The 21139-nt window shown below is 43.4% G+C and overlaps 2 protein-coding genes across 2 annotated transcripts; both read right to left on the reverse strand.

Moving 5' to 3' along the window:
• Nucleotides 1-13851: 13851 nt before the first annotated feature.
• Nucleotides 13852-17015, reverse strand: LOC115920907 (proteoglycan 4-like). Its single transcript, XM_030977688.1, has 4 exons — nucleotides 16706-17015; nucleotides 15799-16253; nucleotides 14762-15306; nucleotides 13852-14116 (listed from the first exon to the last, which is right to left on the reverse strand). The coding sequence occupies exons 1-4, from the start codon at nucleotides 17013-17015 to the stop codon at nucleotides 13852-13854; spliced, it is 1575 nt and encodes a 524-aa protein (XP_030833548.1).
• Nucleotides 17016-17262: 247 nt separating this feature from the next.
• Nucleotides 17263-21015, reverse strand: LOC115920947 (proteoglycan 4-like; the record flags this gene model as incomplete). The annotated part of the gene is made up of 5 exons (XM_030977772.1): nucleotides 17263-18099; nucleotides 18545-18808; nucleotides 18952-19479; nucleotides 19536-19999; nucleotides 20837-21015. Coding segments are annotated over 5 exons (2272 nt in total), but the record flags the coding sequence as incomplete, so codon positions are not given.
• Between the last annotated feature and the right edge of the window lie 124 nt (nucleotides 21016-21139).

Consider the following 21139-nt stretch of genomic DNA (forward strand, 5'->3'; position numbering starts at 1 on the left):
AGTCACTTTATTTCTACTGACAACGGCCACCTCAAGGCATTACATTTGAAAATTAAAGTTTCGAAGTATTTTCATTGTGGTAAGAGGCAGATGAAATGAAACTTCAAAACAGGAGAACATACAATTCATTCAATCAAACAGGAACAACGATTACACTTGCCTTACCTGCTAGTTTCTTGACTTTCATCCGTATCACTAACTCTTAAACATTCTAACAAAGTTTTATTTAAATATAATTCCACTAAAACATTAAAAAGGATCAGCCACATTTAAAGCCTGCAAATCTGCAAACCCATGTCTTTGTATCTATGCCAAAAAGACCAGTGCTTTCATTGTTCGGTTACTATTTCGATAACCTTGAACTGGCGCTAGATTGAGGAATATCTTTCCATCGACATCGAATCATATAGCCGAATGCTTCCTTGAAATCTGGATGTGACGTCGCGTAGATAATAGGATCAGTGATACAGTTAAAGTACACGATGGCGATTGCGTAAGGAGTCATTCGAATGCTCCAGTCATATCCAAGCGGCAGAAAAGAAAAGATGAAGAGAAGTCGAACAAATCACAACGCAGCAACCACATACACAAGGTTTTTGGTAACTTTAACCTGTCTCTTCCATAGATTCTTACGCATGGACGAGTCCGAGGCGCTTACCAGGCCTGAGACTGAGTTGACTTCATGTTGAGCCATACGGCGAGAAGTCTTGACCACGTAACGGAAGATAGAGCCGTAACAGAACCCGATCGTGATGAGTGGGATGGGAAAGTAGAAAACTCCCACAATAACGCTGTGATGAGAGGAATAAGGGTTTGCTTTGACCCAGGAGCAGCTACTATAGCGAGGTTCGTAGCCAAGTTCGCCAAAACCAGTCAGTGGGGGAATCAACGTAACACACAGCGGCATTCGCCAGGAAAATATCACCATGAAGATGATGTTACGACGAGTGTAGATGCGACGAGCAAGGACTGGCGACTTAGTGATACGTACCCATCGATTCAAGCTATGAGGGCAAGTTCGTCACGCTGCATCCCGTGCTGATAATGATGAAGATACTTGTCAACCGCACACAGCCACTCGGCTTGTGGGAGCGGCCAGCCATCTTCGCCCAACACAGCCACCACCTCCCAAGGTAGACAGACGCATGATATCAAATCACTGATGCTGAGGTTGATAACGAATACGTTGGTGACTGTACGGAGTTTCTTGACATCGAACAGCTATAATGACCAGTGCATTACCAATAAGTCCTACGATAGCTGTAGTGGTGCACATAGCGGCAATGATTTGCCTCATAGAGTAGGACGAATATACAAGAAAAGGTGCTTCAGTCGTCTCAAGAAAACTGTCATTGAAAGTTGAGTTTTCCATTTCTAACAGTCAGAAGATGGCTGCATGAGCTAGTCAGGAAAAATGTTTTGCCCGTGATGTTCGCACTGAGAGTACGATCTTGCGATACCAGTTTCGTCATTCAGGGATACAAATTCCAGAGCCCACCAACAGAAACCTGAAACTAAACTGCGCTCGTTTTCCTCGACACAAGCTTAACAATAACTAATTGCATTCAGCGTGGAGTGTGAATGACATAGGGGTCTGCCTATATGGATGCCAACGAAGTGATTCGGACTGAATATGACACGTATACCCACACCGAACCACCAAGCGATTAGTAACGAAGTGAAATGCTCGCGCCGTGTATCCTGGATCATATTCTGAAGACGTACGCGAATAGTTTGCAGTGCTCGCATGACAGAGGAAAAGAAATTGTATCAATGATTAACAACTCCCTGTATATCAAACGTTTGAAAAAGGTCACTTTGAAGAGCCAGCGTGCATTATCAATCACCTCCTTATCACTTAATAGGTCGAATTTTATTGATCACTAGCAGAAACAAGACAAAAGAGGGACACGAGATATAAATGTGTTGGCTTGTCACTTCTCTTATTTAATAGGTTGTTTAATGTTGGGAGAAAGCAACGTATGCTCAACGACTTCTTATCAATTCCGTCTACTGGCGTCGACTATTGGCTACAATTCAGAATGAATTGAGAGTAATAAAGTGAGTGCTCTTACATCAGTCTCTCTTCAGCGGTGAAAATACGAGACATTGATATCAGCGGACACTCTCCTTGTGTTTCCGTTTGTTTATAAAACAGTCCCAACCGTATTTATTTCACAATGAAAGGTAAATCTTGTTCGTAAAGAGAGAAATTATCGAAATTCCATCGACGCAGAGTATTAAATAGAAAAAGATATGAGTCTATTAATTGTCCCTGATTTATTGTATAACAGTCAATAAACAGTCAAAGTTAGTTTGGTCATGCATTTTGAAGGCTTAATATTAATAAATATTAACTTGTTCCCAGCAAGCCCTGATCACAGCAGTAAGCACTTTACTTGCATTTACAACGGAAGGTGTATCCAAAGGTTTCCTTAAAATCAGGGTGTGATGCGGCGTAGATGATGGGATTGTGACAGATGTTAAGCACATGATGATGGCGGCTGCGTAAGGAGTCATACGGATGTTCCAATGTAGCCTAGAGGGATACAGAAAAGGCAAAGGGTGCAGTGCAGACGACGTAGGCTAAGACATGTTTTGTTTTCTTTTGAACAGGGATCTGGTTGAACACATCATTTGATGAAAGTTTTATAATTTGTTTTCCTTGACATCCCCTGTTTATTTTATCACAATTGTTAATGTCAGAATTCTGCCTCTTCCAAAACTTTTTACGGATCAGATGATTAGCTCCACTCACTGAACGAAATACTTGGGGTGTCATGACGAGCCACGCGTCGAGACGTCTTGAGAACTACCGGAAAGTAGCAAAACAATTACGGTGAACTGGATGGGAAGTAATACTGATTAGTATCTGCACACGATTTAGACCTTCAGATTTGTGACCTAGCTTCGCGTTAGGTCTACAGATTATGCAAACAAGATGCCCGAGTTTACTCCACGTTTTATGAGTCAATGATGTCCAGTAGTTGACACGCTACTCTTACATTGAATACACAAATTAACGAGTTTATCTCAGAAATACTCTTTGAGTGTCGCGCTTTTCAGGTACATTAATTGTGCCTACATGGACATCACAACAATGCAGATTGTGATACTGTTTTTGACAATTTCATGTAATTAAATGTCGTCAATTTGGGCGGCTACGTTGTAACAGCTCTGTGGAGTCGCAAAGAGCGAGGAGGCAATATGTTCCGGAACTGTCCCTGTCAGCTTTCTGTATGTGTGTCATTGTACTCGTCCTTGTCCTCAGCGACGATCCATTGGGTAGTTCTTTCCTCGGTAACGAGGATGTGGCCAAAGAGTCGCTGGCTTACTGGCTCTGGGTGTTCAGATGACCAGACATGCAGCGTTGCAGTGCGTGTTTTTGTCCATTAAAGCCAAGAAGCTGCATAGTGACTTCAATGGTATGCGTCTTATAATTAATGTTCTTGATGTCATGCATTACTACGTGGCGTTAACTATCTTCATACGAAATAGTTTTTTTCCAGCTTGCGATTACATATTAACTCCCCCTAAAAGATCGGAACCAAATGGTGAAATTCTCACTCGCCAGTGGCGCACCCAACGGGGGAGGACTCGGGGGCTTGATTTTTTTTTTATTGGTCAAATGATCTTTAGTCCCACGATTGACCGTGGTAATATGTATGTGGCCTATTTTCGAGTAGTATTAATAGGGATGTAAATGACGCCATCTGGGTGCGCCACTGTCACTCGTAGACGCAATAATCACATTGCCATTGCTTTGTTTGCTGATTTTCCATAAAACAAATGCAAATATTAATTTCGGTCAGTGAATCCAATGCTTCATCATTCAATTCTATATATTCATTTTGGGCAAGCCTGACGTGGAATATCCTTACATTTACACCGCACCATGCATCCAAAAGTTTTCCTTAAAATCAGGGTGGGATGTGGCGTAAATAATAGGATTGAGAAACGTGTTAAAGTTCATGATGGCTGCTGCGTAAGGAGTCATACGGATGCTCCAATCGTATCCTAGAGGTATAACAGACACTGAATGGCAGAAGGCAGATAATGTAGGCTAAGACGATGTAAACGAGATTCTTAGTGACTGCAATCTGCCTCTTCCAAACCTCTTTCGCATTGCACGCTCAGCTCCACTTATCACGCCCGAGACACTTGGAATGTCATGTCCAGCTACGCGACGGGACGACTTGAGAACGTACCGAAATATTGAAACGTAGCATGCACAAATGACGGTAAACTGGATTGGAAAGTGCAAACGCCAATCACAATGTTTTGAACGAAAGAGTACGGGTTGTCCTTCACCCAGGAGCAGGAGCTGTAGAGCGTTCGTATCCCATCTCTCCAATGCCGATCAAGGGTAAAATCACCGACACAAAAATAGGTATAATCACCGAGAAAGCGACCATACAAGCGATGTTTCTATAAGTGTAGACGCGGCAAGTCGTGGCACGGGATTTAGTGACACCAATCCACCTGTTGACTGCTATGAGCGCTAACATGTTGATAGTACAATTGTTGCCAATAGTTAGCATGACTGACGTCAACTGGCAGATCCAGTATGCTTGTGGGAGCGGCCAACCATCTTCGCTCAAGACGGCAACCACCTGCCACAGCAGAAAGACGCACGATATCAAATCGCTGATGCTGAGGGTGACTACAAAGACATTAGTGACAGTACGGAGTTTCCTAGACAGCGAGACGGTAATAAGGACCATCACATTACCAACAAATCCAAAGATCGATGTCAGAATGAGTACACTTGCAAAAATCTGTCTCTCGTAATAACATCTGTACACTTTAAAGGGTCCTCTGTGGCAAACGGAGCACCTCCAATATCTTTCGACGAGTTTTCCATTTTGAACGTCAGGTAAAAAGGACCCCTCAGAAAAACAAGAACCCGATACTTTTCGAATGGAGATCTGGATCTGTTTCGTGAAAGCTCCCAAGTCTGAACTTTATATACAGGCGGTTCTACATGACGTCAGCGTTCTTCAGCCGTAGAGAAAGTAGGGTGAAGAACGCTGTATAATCAGCTCAATAGTTCACCTGCATAATAAATGGAGAACAAAACTGTCCATTTTCTGAACACCAGAGTGTTGTGAAGTCGCACGTTGCGTCCAATTTAGCCATTCAATGTGGGCGTATATCGATTATGTCAACACCATGGTACACGTTGTCATTCATTCCTGACAACACAGCAGACGATCGATTAAATTCGATGGTTTGTTGCCATGACAGCAGTCAAAATGGTAACTTTCGTACTGACTGTGATGTTGATCATACGTGTAGGTCTGGTCTTCGCACTGGCATCTAACTTTGACACAGGTTGCTTACGATGACACACAGGCTAAAGGTTTTCGATCAACAATATATACAATTGGAACGACACGGCTCCCCAAAACAGGAAGTAAATGAAAGGGGGGGGGTTGTAATGGTTCGTCTGAGATTCGTATGTTGCTACCTGCCCCTGGATACTCCACTATTCCTTAAAAAGTAAATCAGAAACGCAAACATTCGATCGTGATTGCGGGTATTTATTCGGGAAACAGAAGTATTTCTACAAAACGAATTAAAAGAGACATGAAAAATGTCCATTTAATACAAAGCGCCGCCCTTTGAAAATGAAAGTGGCGAAGGAACATCAAGCTGTATCTCAGGGTAAGTTGACTTCGCTTTCCCTTCTGCAGACGCTATAGGTTTGTGCACAGATTCAGGAGAAACTTGGTAGCATGCATGTACTCCGCGCCATACACGCGCAAACTAGCGAGAACGAGGTGCCATTCACTGGCTGTGAGTACAACACATTGCTATGTACATTTGCTGCACAGATGGATTAAGAATAATATAATAATACCATAATGGTTTCTAAGCAGTGTTTTACTGTGGTATTTGTGACCTGCCATATCATAATGAGAATAACCCCCAACTTTGACTTTTCAAGCTTCGTACATCATGTTAAAAGGCGAATCATTAGCTTTCCAATGATACCAAATTATTTCAAAAATATGCCGCAGGAACTTCAACAGTGTCCCACCGAACTTCGCCGACCTCATTTCGAGAAAAACGGCTTTGAAGAAAGAAATTCACATTGCGCCGCCATGAGCAGTGGAAACGTTCTTGAGATTACAGTTTTGGGGACATTTTTACCCTACAAAAAGGAATAGTGTGAATCTTGGATACCTTGCTTGGCTTCTCAAAAATACGGAAAAAAACCCAATATTGATTTTGACATGATTTTTTCCACTTCAGGTGTTGATTACTCAAACATGGTTTTGGAGGACATTCCTCATTTTGCCACAGTAGGTCACATTTAGGCTCCATAAAATTAATGTTTCTCTATATCTTTTGTCATGTTATGCATATTACACAATTTTGAATATCACTGACTGTAATATGGCAACCTCATTCAACCAGAAAATATGTACTCTCTTAGAACATTCCCTTACGCTGAAATTCAAATTTTGATTTTCTAAATTGATGTTTACTTAATAAGGAAGAAAATCTCAATTTGTACCGAGAAAAGCTGTTTGTGAAGACAATAACACTTTTGATGCCTTAATATCATCAAACTGGGTACTAGTCTAGGAAACTTTAATTAAACAGCATTGTTAAAGAGTTTTATCAATCCATGGTCTGGGCAATGCATGCAGTCATTCCCACAGTTTTATTAATTTCTTTTCCTCACAGACTTGCAACAGTAGACTCGGCTGCAAAGCAAAATGATATAAAAGAAAAGAAAAGAAAACAAAACACAAAAAATTAAATAACTTATGATCTCGAGCTTAAGAGTTGCCTAAAAAGATTTGAAAAGTGAATTTGATCCATCATGAAGTAATTCAGTTTCAAAGTGCGAAGACTTGTAAACAGAATATATTTAACCTTTAAATAAAAAACATAAATCAAAACAGCTTAAAGGTATAAATAAATCATTTTTTAAATGAAAAAAAATTGTGAAGAAAGTTTTCTCACCTTGTACGGAGCAGAGAGCTTCTCTACATCGACAATGAGATATCTTAGCAATCGGGGCCTGGGTTTTGCTTCCATCAGGACAAGTCAATGTTACCAACTCCACAGACTCTACATCACCATGACAACAGCTACAATCCTGCTGCATGTACGGCTCTAGTAAGATGATGTGTGAGCGTGAGCGGCAGTGGCCATCGCAGGATGTAACGTTGACGTTGTTGCGACGCAGCCAAGTGTGTTTGTAACCGTCTTGATTTCATAGATCAAGCTGCAAGTGTCTGGCTCTGAGGTAATCGAATTAAATAATCACAAAGAAGTTGAAGTGCTTTCTTAAAACATTTTTAGAAAGATTATCAGAACCATTATAACTTTTATTTTCTCAAATTCTGACGAGGATGCAATGTTTATGATTTGTATCCATGTCCAAAAATCAATCGCACTCTTTACGCAGATGTTTATCTTTTAAATTTAACGATCATTTACTATTTAATACACAAGTTTGTCATTCATTAACCTTGAAATGAACATTCATAAGTAAAACCGAGAAAGGAGGATAACCATACGATGACAGAAATATTCAACCAGAAGACCACAATCTTACCAGAAACCTTGCGGCAAACTGGACAACACTGGCCATCTTCAAAGACTGGTGCAAAGCCCTGCAAGATTAAGAGAAATTACCAGTAATTCTCCTCTAATAATTCAATAGTAATCTCTCAAGTGTTTCAATGAAATTCATGCATATGGTTAACATTGGATATTTGACTGAAGCAGAATTTGAATTAAGGACCTATTAGCTATACTATTTGTACTCTACCCAGCATTTACCCAGCCCTAAGTTGGAAGTCTCCTACTTTCTAATGTCAACAAAAAATAGAAACACAAATAAACGTCTGTGCCCTATTGACTCATTAATGTGGCCCTGCGAGACAAATTCAAGACAAAGTTATTTTTTATATTTTTTAAAACTTACGGCAGGACAGTTGATTGGTTGGCAGTTGCTCTTACAAACTGCTTCCCCATTGACGCAAGCACATACTGTACATCATCCTTCACCCAGAAGTCGTCATGGTTACGCATCACACCGTTCTCATCCAAACACTCACATTCTGCAGGCAGCACGCACTGCCCGGAGCCATCGCGATAGTAGCCAGGCAAGCAGAACAGGATTCCTGTGGGTCGTTCGTGCAAGTGACTGGCTCAGAGGTACTAATGAGGGTGCTGTGAAGGTCGTAGCAGGTCGATGAACAGTTTGTGGCTTGGTAGCTCCAGACTTCATTGTCGCCACAAGCTGTCAGGAAATTCGAGGCGAACAAGTGAGAACAATTCTGTCTTTCGTACAACTTGTTCATCACAAAAACACAAAAACAATTCAGATTAAAGACATGATCTTGCTTACAATAAATATCAACCACATTGTGAAATGTCACTAAAATGAAAAAAACCTTCGTTACATAAGATTATTTTTTTTCAAATGTAACTCACGGCAGTCCTGTAGATCACAATCTGCGTATTCAGTGTCTTCCCCTTCACACTGCAATCCACCGTAGGCCGCCTCAGGATTATTGGGGAATCGCTGTCGGTATTTACCGCTTTCGCCTCGACCACAGGTTGCTGAGCAATCAGACCAATCAGACCATGCACTCCACCACAGTCAACTGACAAAAAAGGGGAATAAATAAGATACTTGTTATCTGGTTGCTATGACTCGTACAAACGAGTGTTTTACTCAGATAGTTACAATGGATATCAACCCAATATTATCCGATTAGCAGAGTTTCTCAAATCATTGATGAAGAGGCAGAAATAATCATGTGATAACCTTCAAATGAAATGAAAATGTATCCAAATTGAATAAAAGCTCACCTTTACAGTCCGATTCTGTGCATACAAATGAGCCACTGCTACATGTGCTGTAAGGTATATTACAAAAAGACAAAATATGTTAACATTAGATAATACATTTACTGCAAAGATTCAATAAGGCTTCAATTGGTAGTGAAACTGCAATCCACAAGAGTCAGGTTCGAATTCTGGTTCACTCAAACATAAGTTACCAAACACCAAGCCATACCAATTGTTGCACTGGTAATAGATTGTTGCACCAGGCATGTACTGAATAGACCCATCATTCATCTGAATGGCACCGGTATCATCAGGAATGACAATCATATCACTGGCAAGTCCTAGGATGATCGGATCTAAGACACAGCGGCATTCAGGCTGATACACACACTGGCCGTCTTGTAAAACCTACAAGGATTCAATAAAGAACATTTCAAAATTAAGACAAATCATCAGAAGAGCATCTTTTGACCAGTAAGCTGACAGCTTTTGCCAACAGAACAATAGAGTGAACAAAGAAACCGGTCAGAGGAATAATTCATCTTCGAGTGCTCTATACCAACTAGCTACATATTTACATATTAAGTAGCCATGCCAAATGTTAACATAATGTTCAAGGGTTGCTAGTGAGAACTCGTGTACACAATGTTGTAAGGCCAAATACAAAGATTACAAATGAAAAGGAAAGTACAATTCTACACATAACAATTGATTTTAATGACTGCTTTACCATATTTTCCGGGCAATGACAACCTGCAGTACAGTTCACTGCCACACACTCAGCACCATTCTGTAGATCAGCACAAGTACTTGGACATCGGTTAGCGCATTCGTCTTCAACTAAGCCTTCGTCACAGACTGAAATTAAAAACAAGCTTCACATAATGTCTACAAAATTGAAACTCATTCAAAAGTAACAAAGCAATTACCTTAAACTACTGAGGCAGTTATGTTCATTTGTCTAGCAAATAGTGCAAATTTAAGTAGTTACAAAGGCCACATATATTTCCTGATATCATTTCACGGGGCTGCAACGCACAGAAAGTATGTGTTTAGTAAAAGTTTTAGTAAAATAATCTGGTAAAATAATTAGGCAAGTATTTTTTTTTTTGATTGGCAGATTTTGATCTTATATACCGGCACTCACCAGTGCAAGGTTCTACTCCACATTGCATCGTCTCTACAAACGGTCCCTGGCACTTTTTGCCTCCATACTGAGCGAGGATTGTGACATTACGGTATCTATGTGATGAACCACCGTCGCATGTAGCTGAGCATGAACTCCACTCTGACCAGTCATTGGTCTGGCAATCAACTATAAAACAGTGACCAAAAATAGGAATTATTTAAAGAGAAGTGCCCGACACTCAGAGAGACGTCTAGCCGTGACAAACGAGTTTTTGGAGAAATGAGGCTCAATTCGAGGCTTTAATGAAAGGACATTCAGGTTATATAAACTAATAGTGCACATTGTTGAAGTGTCCTACACTCTCTCACTGTTAAGTGAAATAGCGCCCTCTTCTGTTCATGCACAAAGCCAATAGACAATTGATATTACCTGGACAAGGCTCCGCGTTACATTGACTCTGCTCAGAGCCTATTCCTGGGCATTTCTGGCCACCGTATGCTGCAGAAGGGCAGTCGCAGATACGAGATCGTTCCTTGTACCCCATATCACAATCCTTAGTGCATTGACTCCATGATGTCCAACTGCACCAACCACCGTCAACTACATGCCGAAAAGAAAAACATCATTTCTAAATACCAGCTGCTGGACCGTTATTAGTTTGAGATTAACGAACGGAATATAGGTACATGGAAAGGCAGTGTTTGAACTTTGAGACGATTGACTTTTAATCAGGGATATGCATTTTTAAAACTAATATAATTATCTACTTCAAAATGTATTGATGATATGAATCAAAAGATTGATTGTGCAAAATACTGTCTTTCTCTCAATGTTATTCAACAATTAACAAAAAATTAAGAATGCTCAAAAACAATTCATAGTGTGGCATTAAAATTGTTTTACATAACTATCATAACAGAGTCCATTTCGAAGAGGTAATACTTCTAACTGAACTTACCTGGACACGAGTCTGTGTTACATTCTTCAACCTCTATTCCGTCACCTACGCACCCAACCCCTCCATTACTAGGCGGTGGCATTGAGCATGATCGTGATCTGACAGTGTTTCCCCCATCGCATGTTGCATTGCAGGCCGACCATGGTGACCATGACGACCAGCCACCATCACAGACAATGTCTGTGCAGTGAATTGAGTTGTTCGTACATGTGCTGATGCCAAACAAAATACAAAACAAAAAGAGATGTTAACTATACCAGTAAAGGCCTTACCTAATTTTGATGACAGTTTTATTAAAAGATATTGTTCTCAACAATCATCACAAGTTCAACTTAGTCAATCTTGAAAATTTTCAAATCATGTTCTTTTATTTTCAAAAAGAAAGCAACATCAGTCTGATTAAACCTATTCAACATATATTATGCTGAAAGTTTGTTCTTAAAAATGAGACTTAACAAGTACTTCAACCTAATTTCTTACCAAGTATTGCACAAGTCTTGCATGACTTTCTTTCCATCAGCATATGTATTGTTGCCATACACACAGCCAGTAGGGCATTCATCCGTGTTGCATGCCTGTTCCTCCTCGCCAGACCCATAACATTCAAGACCTCCGTTGGATGCTTGTGGGTTGTTGGGAGATCTGAACATTAAATAAATCATGTCATTCAAGTATGTTAGAACCAAAAAGTTACCAGTCTCCGCACAGCTTCACCGTGAGATAGTAATATCTTCAATTTGACTCCAGGAGTGGTTATTTCAGTGATACTTTGCCAATGTTTTCCCGAGCCCATGTGCATTTCTTTTAGCATGAACACTGGCTTAATGTATACCGATTTTATAAAATGTGAACAAGAAATTTAAGTGTATATTTTGGATCATAACAACAAAATAAATTCAAATCAATAACCTTTTTTTATGTTTTACCTAAATCTGAGCTGGGAGCCTGTGCCACACGTCTTCGAGCAAGTTGTCCATGTAGACCACGAGGACCAACCACAATCGATAGCACATGGTATTTCATCACAGGTGTAACGGCCATTAACACAGGTGCTAAAACACAGATAAAAATAAATATCCAAACTGAACACGAACTTGTTATCCCTGCAGGCTAAAGTAATTTAAAACAATTCAACATACGCATGAGTACACCTGTGCATTCTTTGTTATTGAATTAAAAATAATAAAAAATGCTTGTTAATTGCGGCTGAATGTAACAGGTCTACATCAAGCATACCAGTTACGACAGTCCTCAGTTGTGACGGATCCAGGGGCATGTCTGTTCCCGGACTCATCCCAACAATCACAGTCACTCTGTGCGATACACTGCCCGTCCTGCTCCAGCATATCATCAGGACACCGACAACCAGACTCGCAGGATTCCTCGATGCAGAGTGATCCCACCTGAAGGTCAGCACAGGTCAAAGGGCAACGAGTTGCACAGACGGGATCATAGACGCGGCCAGCTTCACAAGAGGTATCTAAAAACCAATACCCAGAAAATGGATGATGATCACTTTCCAAATAAACCCATCTTTAGCACATGAAACTAATTTTCATTCACTGCGATTTAAAAAATATTATTTAGAGTCTTTAATTGCTTTGTTCCACCACATAATTTCGCTTGTGAGTAGATATAACCCCGGCTAGTGAATTACATCAGTCACATTTTGAAATGGAATAAAAATAGTAAACAAGTACACTTACTGCACGTCTGAGGTTACACACTTTGGTCTCCAGTGCAACTCCTTCACACTCCTTCCCACCATTCTTAGGTGGTGGGTTGCTACAGTTACGATATCTGTACGAGGTACCACCATTACAGGTGACGTCACAGTCAGACCATGAACTCCATGGGGTCCAGTTACCATCAGCTGTTAATAAATATGGAAAAAGAAATACAATCCTTGCATTAGGTTTACTGAAAGTTTAACTCAACAAAATGACAACATTTACCAAAATAAAAAGTACTTTTTATTAAACTTAAGTAGTATCAACAAATCTGGATGGTATTCAAGTTTTCTTTTGTTTTATTGCAGGTTTATGATACGTGACCGCTGACCTATGCCGCATGTTAATGAGCAAGGCGTCCACTCGGTCCATGGGTTTAACGTGCAACCTACTGGAAATGTAGGACAAGAATGACACATAGCAAGACAAGAAATGTCATTAAAGCTGTGTTCAGAAAAATATTGAGAGTGCATGAAAAGTTAGGAAAAGCAATGCAATATGTTTGATTTCCTACATCATAAAGCCTTGTAACGGTTGATTAATCACTTCGTTATCAGTTATATGGTACGGTAAAAAAAATTCGGACAAACACTTTTTAGGACAAACACTTGTAGACTTGAGCATCAATCTGCGAGCCAATGTTTTTTAAGCCGATATTCAGTATAGCAATGTTTATGATAGTGGAGTTCTCTGTACTGCATCATCAAATAATTAACGGCTCACAATACCTGATGGTGTTGATGATGTTATTTTTTTCTTCTGGTGTGGTACTAGCTGGTTGTTGCTCTGTAGTAGTCATATATGATGTCATAGTCTCAGTGAGGGAAAATGATGAAGTATTTGGTGTAACTGTACTGCCTGTAATGTGCGAGAGGAAATAATAAACCCATGAACACCTCGAACAATTGGAATGGTCAAGTAACTGTTATTTTCTTAACAACGTGATATGCTTATCAAAAGTTTAGATCTACTGATTTGTTTTCTAAAGCAAGTAACGTATTGATTATTGGACTCACCACAAACATGTTCATCCGAGCAGTCTGAGCAGTCACACTCTTGATCACATACCGACTGGCCAGAAACACAGGATCCTTCCTTACAAGTAAACTGACCACTGTAGCATGTACTAAGGACAGGTGTGGTCAATTGTGGCGTATATGGGGTGGTCACCTCTTGTACATAGGGTGTTGTCACGGCTGGTATATGTGGAGTGGTCACCCCGGTACATAGGTTGTGGTCACCTCTGCTAAATAAGGTGTTGTCACTGCTGGCACATATGGAGTGGTCACCTCTGGTACATGAGGTGTGGTCACTGCTGGGACGTATGGAGTAGTCACTTTTGGTACATTAAGTGTTGTCACTGCTGGAGCATACGGAGTGGTCTCCTCTGGTACATATGGTGTGGTCACCGCTGGCACATAGGGAGTGGTCACCGCTGGCACATAGGGAGTGGTCACCTCTGGAACATAGGTGTTGTCACTGCCGGAGCATAAGAAGTGGTCACCTCGGGTACATAAGGTGTGGTTACTGATGGCACGTATGGAGTGGTCGCCTCTGGTACATTAGGTGAGATCACTGCTGGCACATAGAGAGTGGTCACCTCCGGTACATAAGGTGTTGACATTGCTGGCCCATACGGAGTAGTCACCACTGGTACATAAGGTGTTGTCACTGCTGGCACATATTGAGTGGTCACCTCTGGTACATTAGGTGTTGTCACGACTGGCACATATGGAGTGGTCACCTCTTTTTATAAGGTGTTGTCACTGCTGGCACATATGGAGTGGACCCTCCGGTACATGAGGTGTTGTCACTGCTGGCACATATGGAGTGGTCACCTCTGGTACATAAGGTGTTGTCACTGCTGGAGCATATGGAGTGGTCACCTCTGGGACGTAAGGTGTGGTCACTGCTGGCACATATGGAGTGGTCACCTCTGGTAAATAAGGTGTGTCACGGCTGACACATATGGAGTGGTCACCTCTGGTACATAAGGTGTTGTAACTGCTGGCACATATGGAGTGGTCACCTCTGGGACGTAAGGTGTGGTCACTGCTGGCACATATGGAGTGGTCACCCTGGTACATGAGGTGTTGTCACTGCTGGAGCATATGGAGTGGTCACTCTGGTACATAGGGTGTTGTCACTTCTGGAACATATGGAGTGATCACCTCTGGGACGTAAGGTGTGGTCACTGCTGGCACATAGGGAGTGGTCACCTCTGGTTCATAGGGTGTTGTCACGGCAGGTATATATAGAGTGGTCACCTCTGGTACATAAGGTGTTGTCAAGGCTAGCACATATGGAGTGGTCACCTCTGGTACATAAGGTGTTGTCACTGCTGGCACATATGGAGTGGTCACCTCTGGTACATAAGGTGTGGTCACTACTGGCACATATGGAGTGGTCACCTCTGGTACATGAGGTGTGGTCACTACTGGCACATAGGGAGTGGTCACCTCTGGGACGTAAGGTGTGGTCACTGCTGGCACATATGGAGTGGTCACCTCTGGTAGATAAGGTGTTGTTATATATGGAATGTTTGGAGTTGTTGGCTTCAAATTGTTGGGTGTTGTAACATATGGAGGCACATAGGTTGCCACTACAGTTGGTGGATGTAATTCTTTCAAGTCAGTGACAGACTTCGTTGGAGGAAATGTTGACGAGGTCTGAAGATAGGAGGAAGGGGAGGTTGGGGATAAAGATGATTGGGTGGTGGACCTCTAACTGTTGTCTGTTCAAGGGGAATAGGTGTTGATGTTCCTGGAATAGTATATTCAGTTGTTTCACGTGTTTCAGAGTGGTAACGGGCATGTTTGATGTGGTTAATTGTACCCTTGGTGTGGTGATCCCAGGAAAATATTGAGATGTCACCTCTGGTACATAAGTCGTGGTCACTGCTGGCAAATATGGAGTGGTCACCTCTGGAACATAAGGTGTGGTCACTGCTGGCAAATATGGAGTGGTCAACCCTGGTACATCAGGTGTTGTCACTACTGGCACATAAGGAGTGGTCACCTCTGGCACATAAGGTGTGGTCACTGCTGGCACATAAGGAGTGGTCACCTCTGGTACATGGGGTGTGGTCAATGCTGGCACATATGGAGTGGTCACCCTGGTACATAAGGTGTTGTCACTGCTGGCAAATATGGAGTGGTCACCCCTGGTACATAAGGTGTTGTCACTGCTGGAGCATACGGAGTGGTCACCTCTGGGACGTAAGGTGTGGTCACTTCTGGCATATATTGAGTGGTCACCTCTGGTACATCAGGTGTTGTCACTTCTGGCACATTGGGAGTGGTCAACTCTGGCACATAAGGTGTCGTAACTGCTGGCACATAAGGAGTGGTCACCTCTGGTACATAGGGTGTGGTCACTGCTGGCACATATGGAGTGGTCACCCCTGGTACATAAGGTGTTGTCACTGCTGGAGCATATGGAGTGGTCACCTCTGGTACATAAGGTGTGGTCACTGCCGTCACATATGGAGTAGTCACCCCTGGTACATAAGGTGTGGTCACTGCTGGCACATATGGAGTGGTCACTGCTGGCACATATGGAGTGGTCACCTCTGGTACATAAGGTGTGGTCACTGCTGGAGCATATGGTGTGGTCACTGCTGGCACATATGGAGTGGTCACCCTGGTACATAAGGTGTTGTCACTGCTGGCACGTATGGAGTGGTCGCCTCTGCTACATAAGGTGTGGTCACTACTGGCACATATTGAGTGGTCACCTCTGGTACATAAGGTGTTGTCACGGCTGGCACATATGGAGTGGTCACCTCTGGTACATAAGGTGTTGTTATATATGGAATGCTTGGAGTTGTTGGCTTCAAAATGTTGGGTGTTGTAACATATGGAGGCACATAGGTTGCCACTACAGTTGGTGGATGTAATTCTTTCAAGTCAGTTACAGACTTCGTTGGAGGAAATGTTGGTGAGGTCTGAAAATAGGAGGAAGGGGAGGCTGGGGATAAAGGTGATTGGGTGGTGGACCTCTTAACTGTTGTCTGTTCAAGGGGAATAGGTGTTGATGTTCCTGGAATAGAATATGCAGTTGTTTGACGTGTTTCAGAAGTGGTGACGGGCACGTTTGGTGTTGTCACTTGTACCCTTGGTGTGGTGACCCCAGGAATATAATGAGTTGTCACCTCTGATACATCAGTCGTGGTCACTGCTTGCACATATAGAGTGGTCACCTCTGGCACATAAGCTGTGGTCCCTGCTGGCCCATATGGAGTGGTCACCTCTGGTACATAAGGTGTTGTCACTGCTGGCACATATGGAGTGGTCACCTCTGCACATATGGAGTGGTCACCTCTGGCACATATGGAGTGGTCACCGCTGGGACATTGGGAGTGGTCCCGCTGGGACATATGGGGTTGTCACCTGTGGTAGATAGGGAGTGGTCACCTCTGGCACATATGGAGTGGTCACCTCTGGCACATATGGAGTGGTCACCTCTGCACATAGGGAGTGGTCACTTCTTGCAGATAGGGAGTGGTCACCTCTGGCAGATAGGGAGTGGTCACCTCTGGTAAATAGGTAGTGGTCACCTCTGGCACATATGGAGTGGTCACCTTGGCACATATGGAGTGGTCACCGCTGGGACATTGGGAGTGGTCACGCTGGGACATATGGGGTTGTCACCTGTGGTAGATAGGGAGTGGTCACCTCTGGCACATATGGAGTGGTCACCTCTGGCACATATGGAGTGGTCACCTTTGGCACATATGGGGTGGTCACCGCTTGGACATTGGGAGTGGTCACCGCTGGGACATATGGGGTTGTCACCTGTCGTAGATAGGGAGTGGTCACCTCTGGCACATATGGAGTGGTCACCTCTGGCACATATGGAGTGGTCACCTCTGGCACATAGGGAGTGGTCACTTCTTGCAGATAGGGAGTGGTCACCTCTGGCAGATAGGGAGTGGTCACCTCTGGTAAATAGGTAGTGGTCACCTCTGGCACATATGGAGTGGTCACCTTTGGCACATATGGAGAGGTCACCGCTGGGACATTGGGAGTGGTCACCGCTGGGACATATGGGGTTGTCACCTGTGGTAGATAGGGAGTGGTCACCTCTGGCACATATGGAGTGGTCACCTCTGGCACATATGGAGTGGTCACCGCTGGGACATTGGGAGTCGTCACCTCTGGCACATAGGGAGTGGTCACTTCTGGTAGATAGGGAGTGGTCACCTCTGGTAAATAGGTAGTGGTCACTACTGGCACATATTGAGTGGTCACCTCTGGTACATAAGGTGTTGTCACGGCTGGCACATATGGAGTGGTCACCTCTGGTACATAAGGTGTTGTTATATATGGAATGCTTGGAGTTGTTGGCTTCAAAATGTTGGGTGTTGTAACATATGGAGGCACATAGGTTGCCACTACAGTTGGTGGATGTAATTCTTTCAAGTCAGTTACAGACTTCGTTGGAGGAAATGTTGGTGAGGTCTGAAAATAGGAGGAAGGGAGGCTGGGGATAAAGGTGATTGGGTGGTGGACCTCTTAACTGTTGTCTGTTCAAGGGGAATAGGTGTTGATGTTCCTGGAATAGAATATGCAGTTGTTTGACGTGTTTCAGAAGTGGTGACGGGCACGTTTGGTGTTGTCACTTGTACCCTTGGTGTGGTGACCCCAGGAATATAATGAGTTGTCACCTCTGATACATATGGAGTGGTCACTGCTTGCACATATAGAGTGGTCACCTCTGGCACATAAGCTGTGGTCCCTGCTGGCCCATATGGAGTGGTCACCTCTGGTACATAAGGTGTTGTCACTGCTGGCACATATGGAGTGGTCACCTCTGGCACATATGGAGTGGTCACCTCTGGCACATATGGAGTGGTCACCGCTGGGACATTGGGAGTGGTCACCGCTGGACATATGGGGTTGTCACCTGTGGTAGATAGGGAGTGGTCACCTCTGGCACATATGGAGTGGTCACCTCTGGCACATATGGAGTGGTCACCTCTGGCACATAGGGAGTGGTCACTTCTTGCAGATAGGGAGTGGTCACCTCTGGCAGATAGGGAGTGGTCACCTCTGGTAAATAGGTAGTGGTCACCTCTGGCACATATGGAGTGGTCACCTTTGGCACATATGGAGTGGTCACCGCTGGGACATTGGGAGTGGTCACCGCTGGGACATATGGGGTTGTCACCTGTGGTAGATAGGGAGTGGTCACCTCTGGCACATATGGAGTGGTCACCTCTGGCACATATGGAGTGGTCACCTTTGGCACATATGGGGTGGTCACCGCTTGGACATTGGGAGTGGTCACCGCTGGACATATGGGGTTGTCACCTGTCGTAGATAGGGAGTGGTCACCTCTGGCACATATGGAGTGGTCACCTCTGGCACATATGGAGTGGTCACCTCTGGCACATAGGGAGTGGTCACTTCTTGCAGATAGGGAGTGGTCACCTCTGGCAGATAGGGAGTGGTCACCTCTGGTAAATAGGTAGTGGTCACCTCTGGCACATATGGAGTGGTCACCTTTGGCACATATGGAGAGGTCACCGCTGGGACATGGGAGTGGTCACCGCTGGGACATATGGGGTTGTCACCTGTGGTAGATAGGGAGTGGTCACCTCTGGCACATATGGAGTGGTCACCTCTGGCACATATGGAGTGGTCACCGCTGGGACATTGGGAGTCGTCCACCTCTGGCACATAGGGAGTGGTCACTTCTGGTAGATAGGGAGTGGTCACCTCTGGTAAATAGGTAGTGGTCACCTCTGGCACATATGGAGTGGTCACCTCTGGCACATATGGAGTGGTCACCGCTGGGACATTGGGAGTGGTCACCGCTGGGACATATGGGGTTGTCACCTGTGGTAGATAGGGAGTGGTCACCTCTGGCACATATGATTGGTCACCCCTGGTACATAAGGTGTTGTCACTGCTGGCACGTATGGAGTGGTCGCCTCTGCTACATAAGGTGTGGTCACTACTGGCACATATTGAGTGGTCACCTCTGGTACATATGGAGTGGTCACCCCTGATACATAAGGTGTTGTCACTGCTTGCACGTATGGAGTGGTCGCCTCTGCTACATAAGGTGTGGTCACTACTGGCACATATTGAGTGGTCATCTCTGGTACATAAGGTGTGGTCACTACTGGCACATATTGAGTGGTCACCTCTGGGACATAAGGTGTTGTCACGGCTGGCACATATGGAGTGGTCACCTCTGGTACATAAGGTGTTGTTATATATGGAATGCTTGGAGTTGTTGGCTTCAAAATGTTGGGTGTTGTAACATATGGAGGCACATAGGTTGCCACTACAGTTGGTGGATGTAATTCTTTCAAGTCAGTGACAGACTCGTTGGAGGAAATGTTGGTAAGGTCTGAAAATAGGAGGAAGGGGAGGTTGGGGATAAAGGTGATTGGGTGGTGGACCTCTTAACTGTTGTCTGTTCAAGGGGAATAGGTGTTGATGTTCCTGGAATAGAATATTCAGTTGTTTCACGTGTTTTTAGAAGTGGTGACGGGCACGTTTGGTGTTGTCACTTGTACCCTTGGTGTGGTGACCCCAGGAATATAATGAGTTGTCACCTCTGATACATCAGTCGTGTCACTGCTTGCACATATGGAGTGGTCACCTCTGGCACATAAGGTGTGGTCACTGCTGGCCATATGGAGTGGTCACCTCTGGTACATAAGGTGTTGTCACTGCTGGCACATATGGAGTGGTCACCACTGGTACATAAGGTGTGGTTACTGCTGGCACATATGGAGTGGTCACCTCTGGCAAATAAGGTGTGGTAACTGCTGGCACATATGTAGTGGTCAACGTCTGGCACGTAAGGTGTGGTCACTGCTGGCAAATATTGAGTGGTCACCTCTTGCAAATAAGGTGTGGTCACTGCTTTATAAGGAGATGTCATTTTGTCGGTTGCGTGGTGGTACTGTGGTACCTAAAAGGTAAAACGAATATAACAAGTTTGAAAACAGTTTTAATTTTACAGCGGAATGTTTGGAATGAAGTATTATCGTCACAGTTGTGTTTGGCGTTCAGTATTCCATACCAAAGATTAGAATCTTGATAAAAAAAAAAACATAGCATGAATGCCAGTGGATAATTTAACATCCTTTTGTTTCTCTAAATTTGATTACTAGGAATAATTGTAAGTGTCTCTTCTAATGTTTTCACTGAAATGTAGATTAAATGATATTTAACTGACCACATCCCTTTTCATCAGAATAATCTCCACAGTCGTTGATGCCATCACACAGTTGACCACCAGGCCCAGCGTTGATGCAGATACCACTGCTACATTGGAACTGACCAGGTGACAGGTAGAAGGTGTGGTTCCACTCGGTGTTGTCACAACGGTAGTAGATGCAGCTGGGGATGTGTAGTCTGTTTTTAAATGAAAATGCTTCATTTATATGATCAATTGTATCTCCTTTGCTATTATGGAGTATTTGAACAAATTTTGATGTTTTCCCAACTATTTGTATATTTACTTCATATTATAAAAATC

The sequence above is a fragment of the Strongylocentrotus purpuratus genome, unplaced genomic scaffold (assembly GCF_000002235.5).
Source record: "Strongylocentrotus purpuratus isolate Spur 01 unplaced genomic scaffold, Spur_5.0 spur5_contig_124, whole genome shotgun sequence".
NCBI classification, from domain to species: domain Eukaryota; kingdom Metazoa; phylum Echinodermata; class Echinoidea; order Camarodonta; family Strongylocentrotidae; genus Strongylocentrotus; species Strongylocentrotus purpuratus.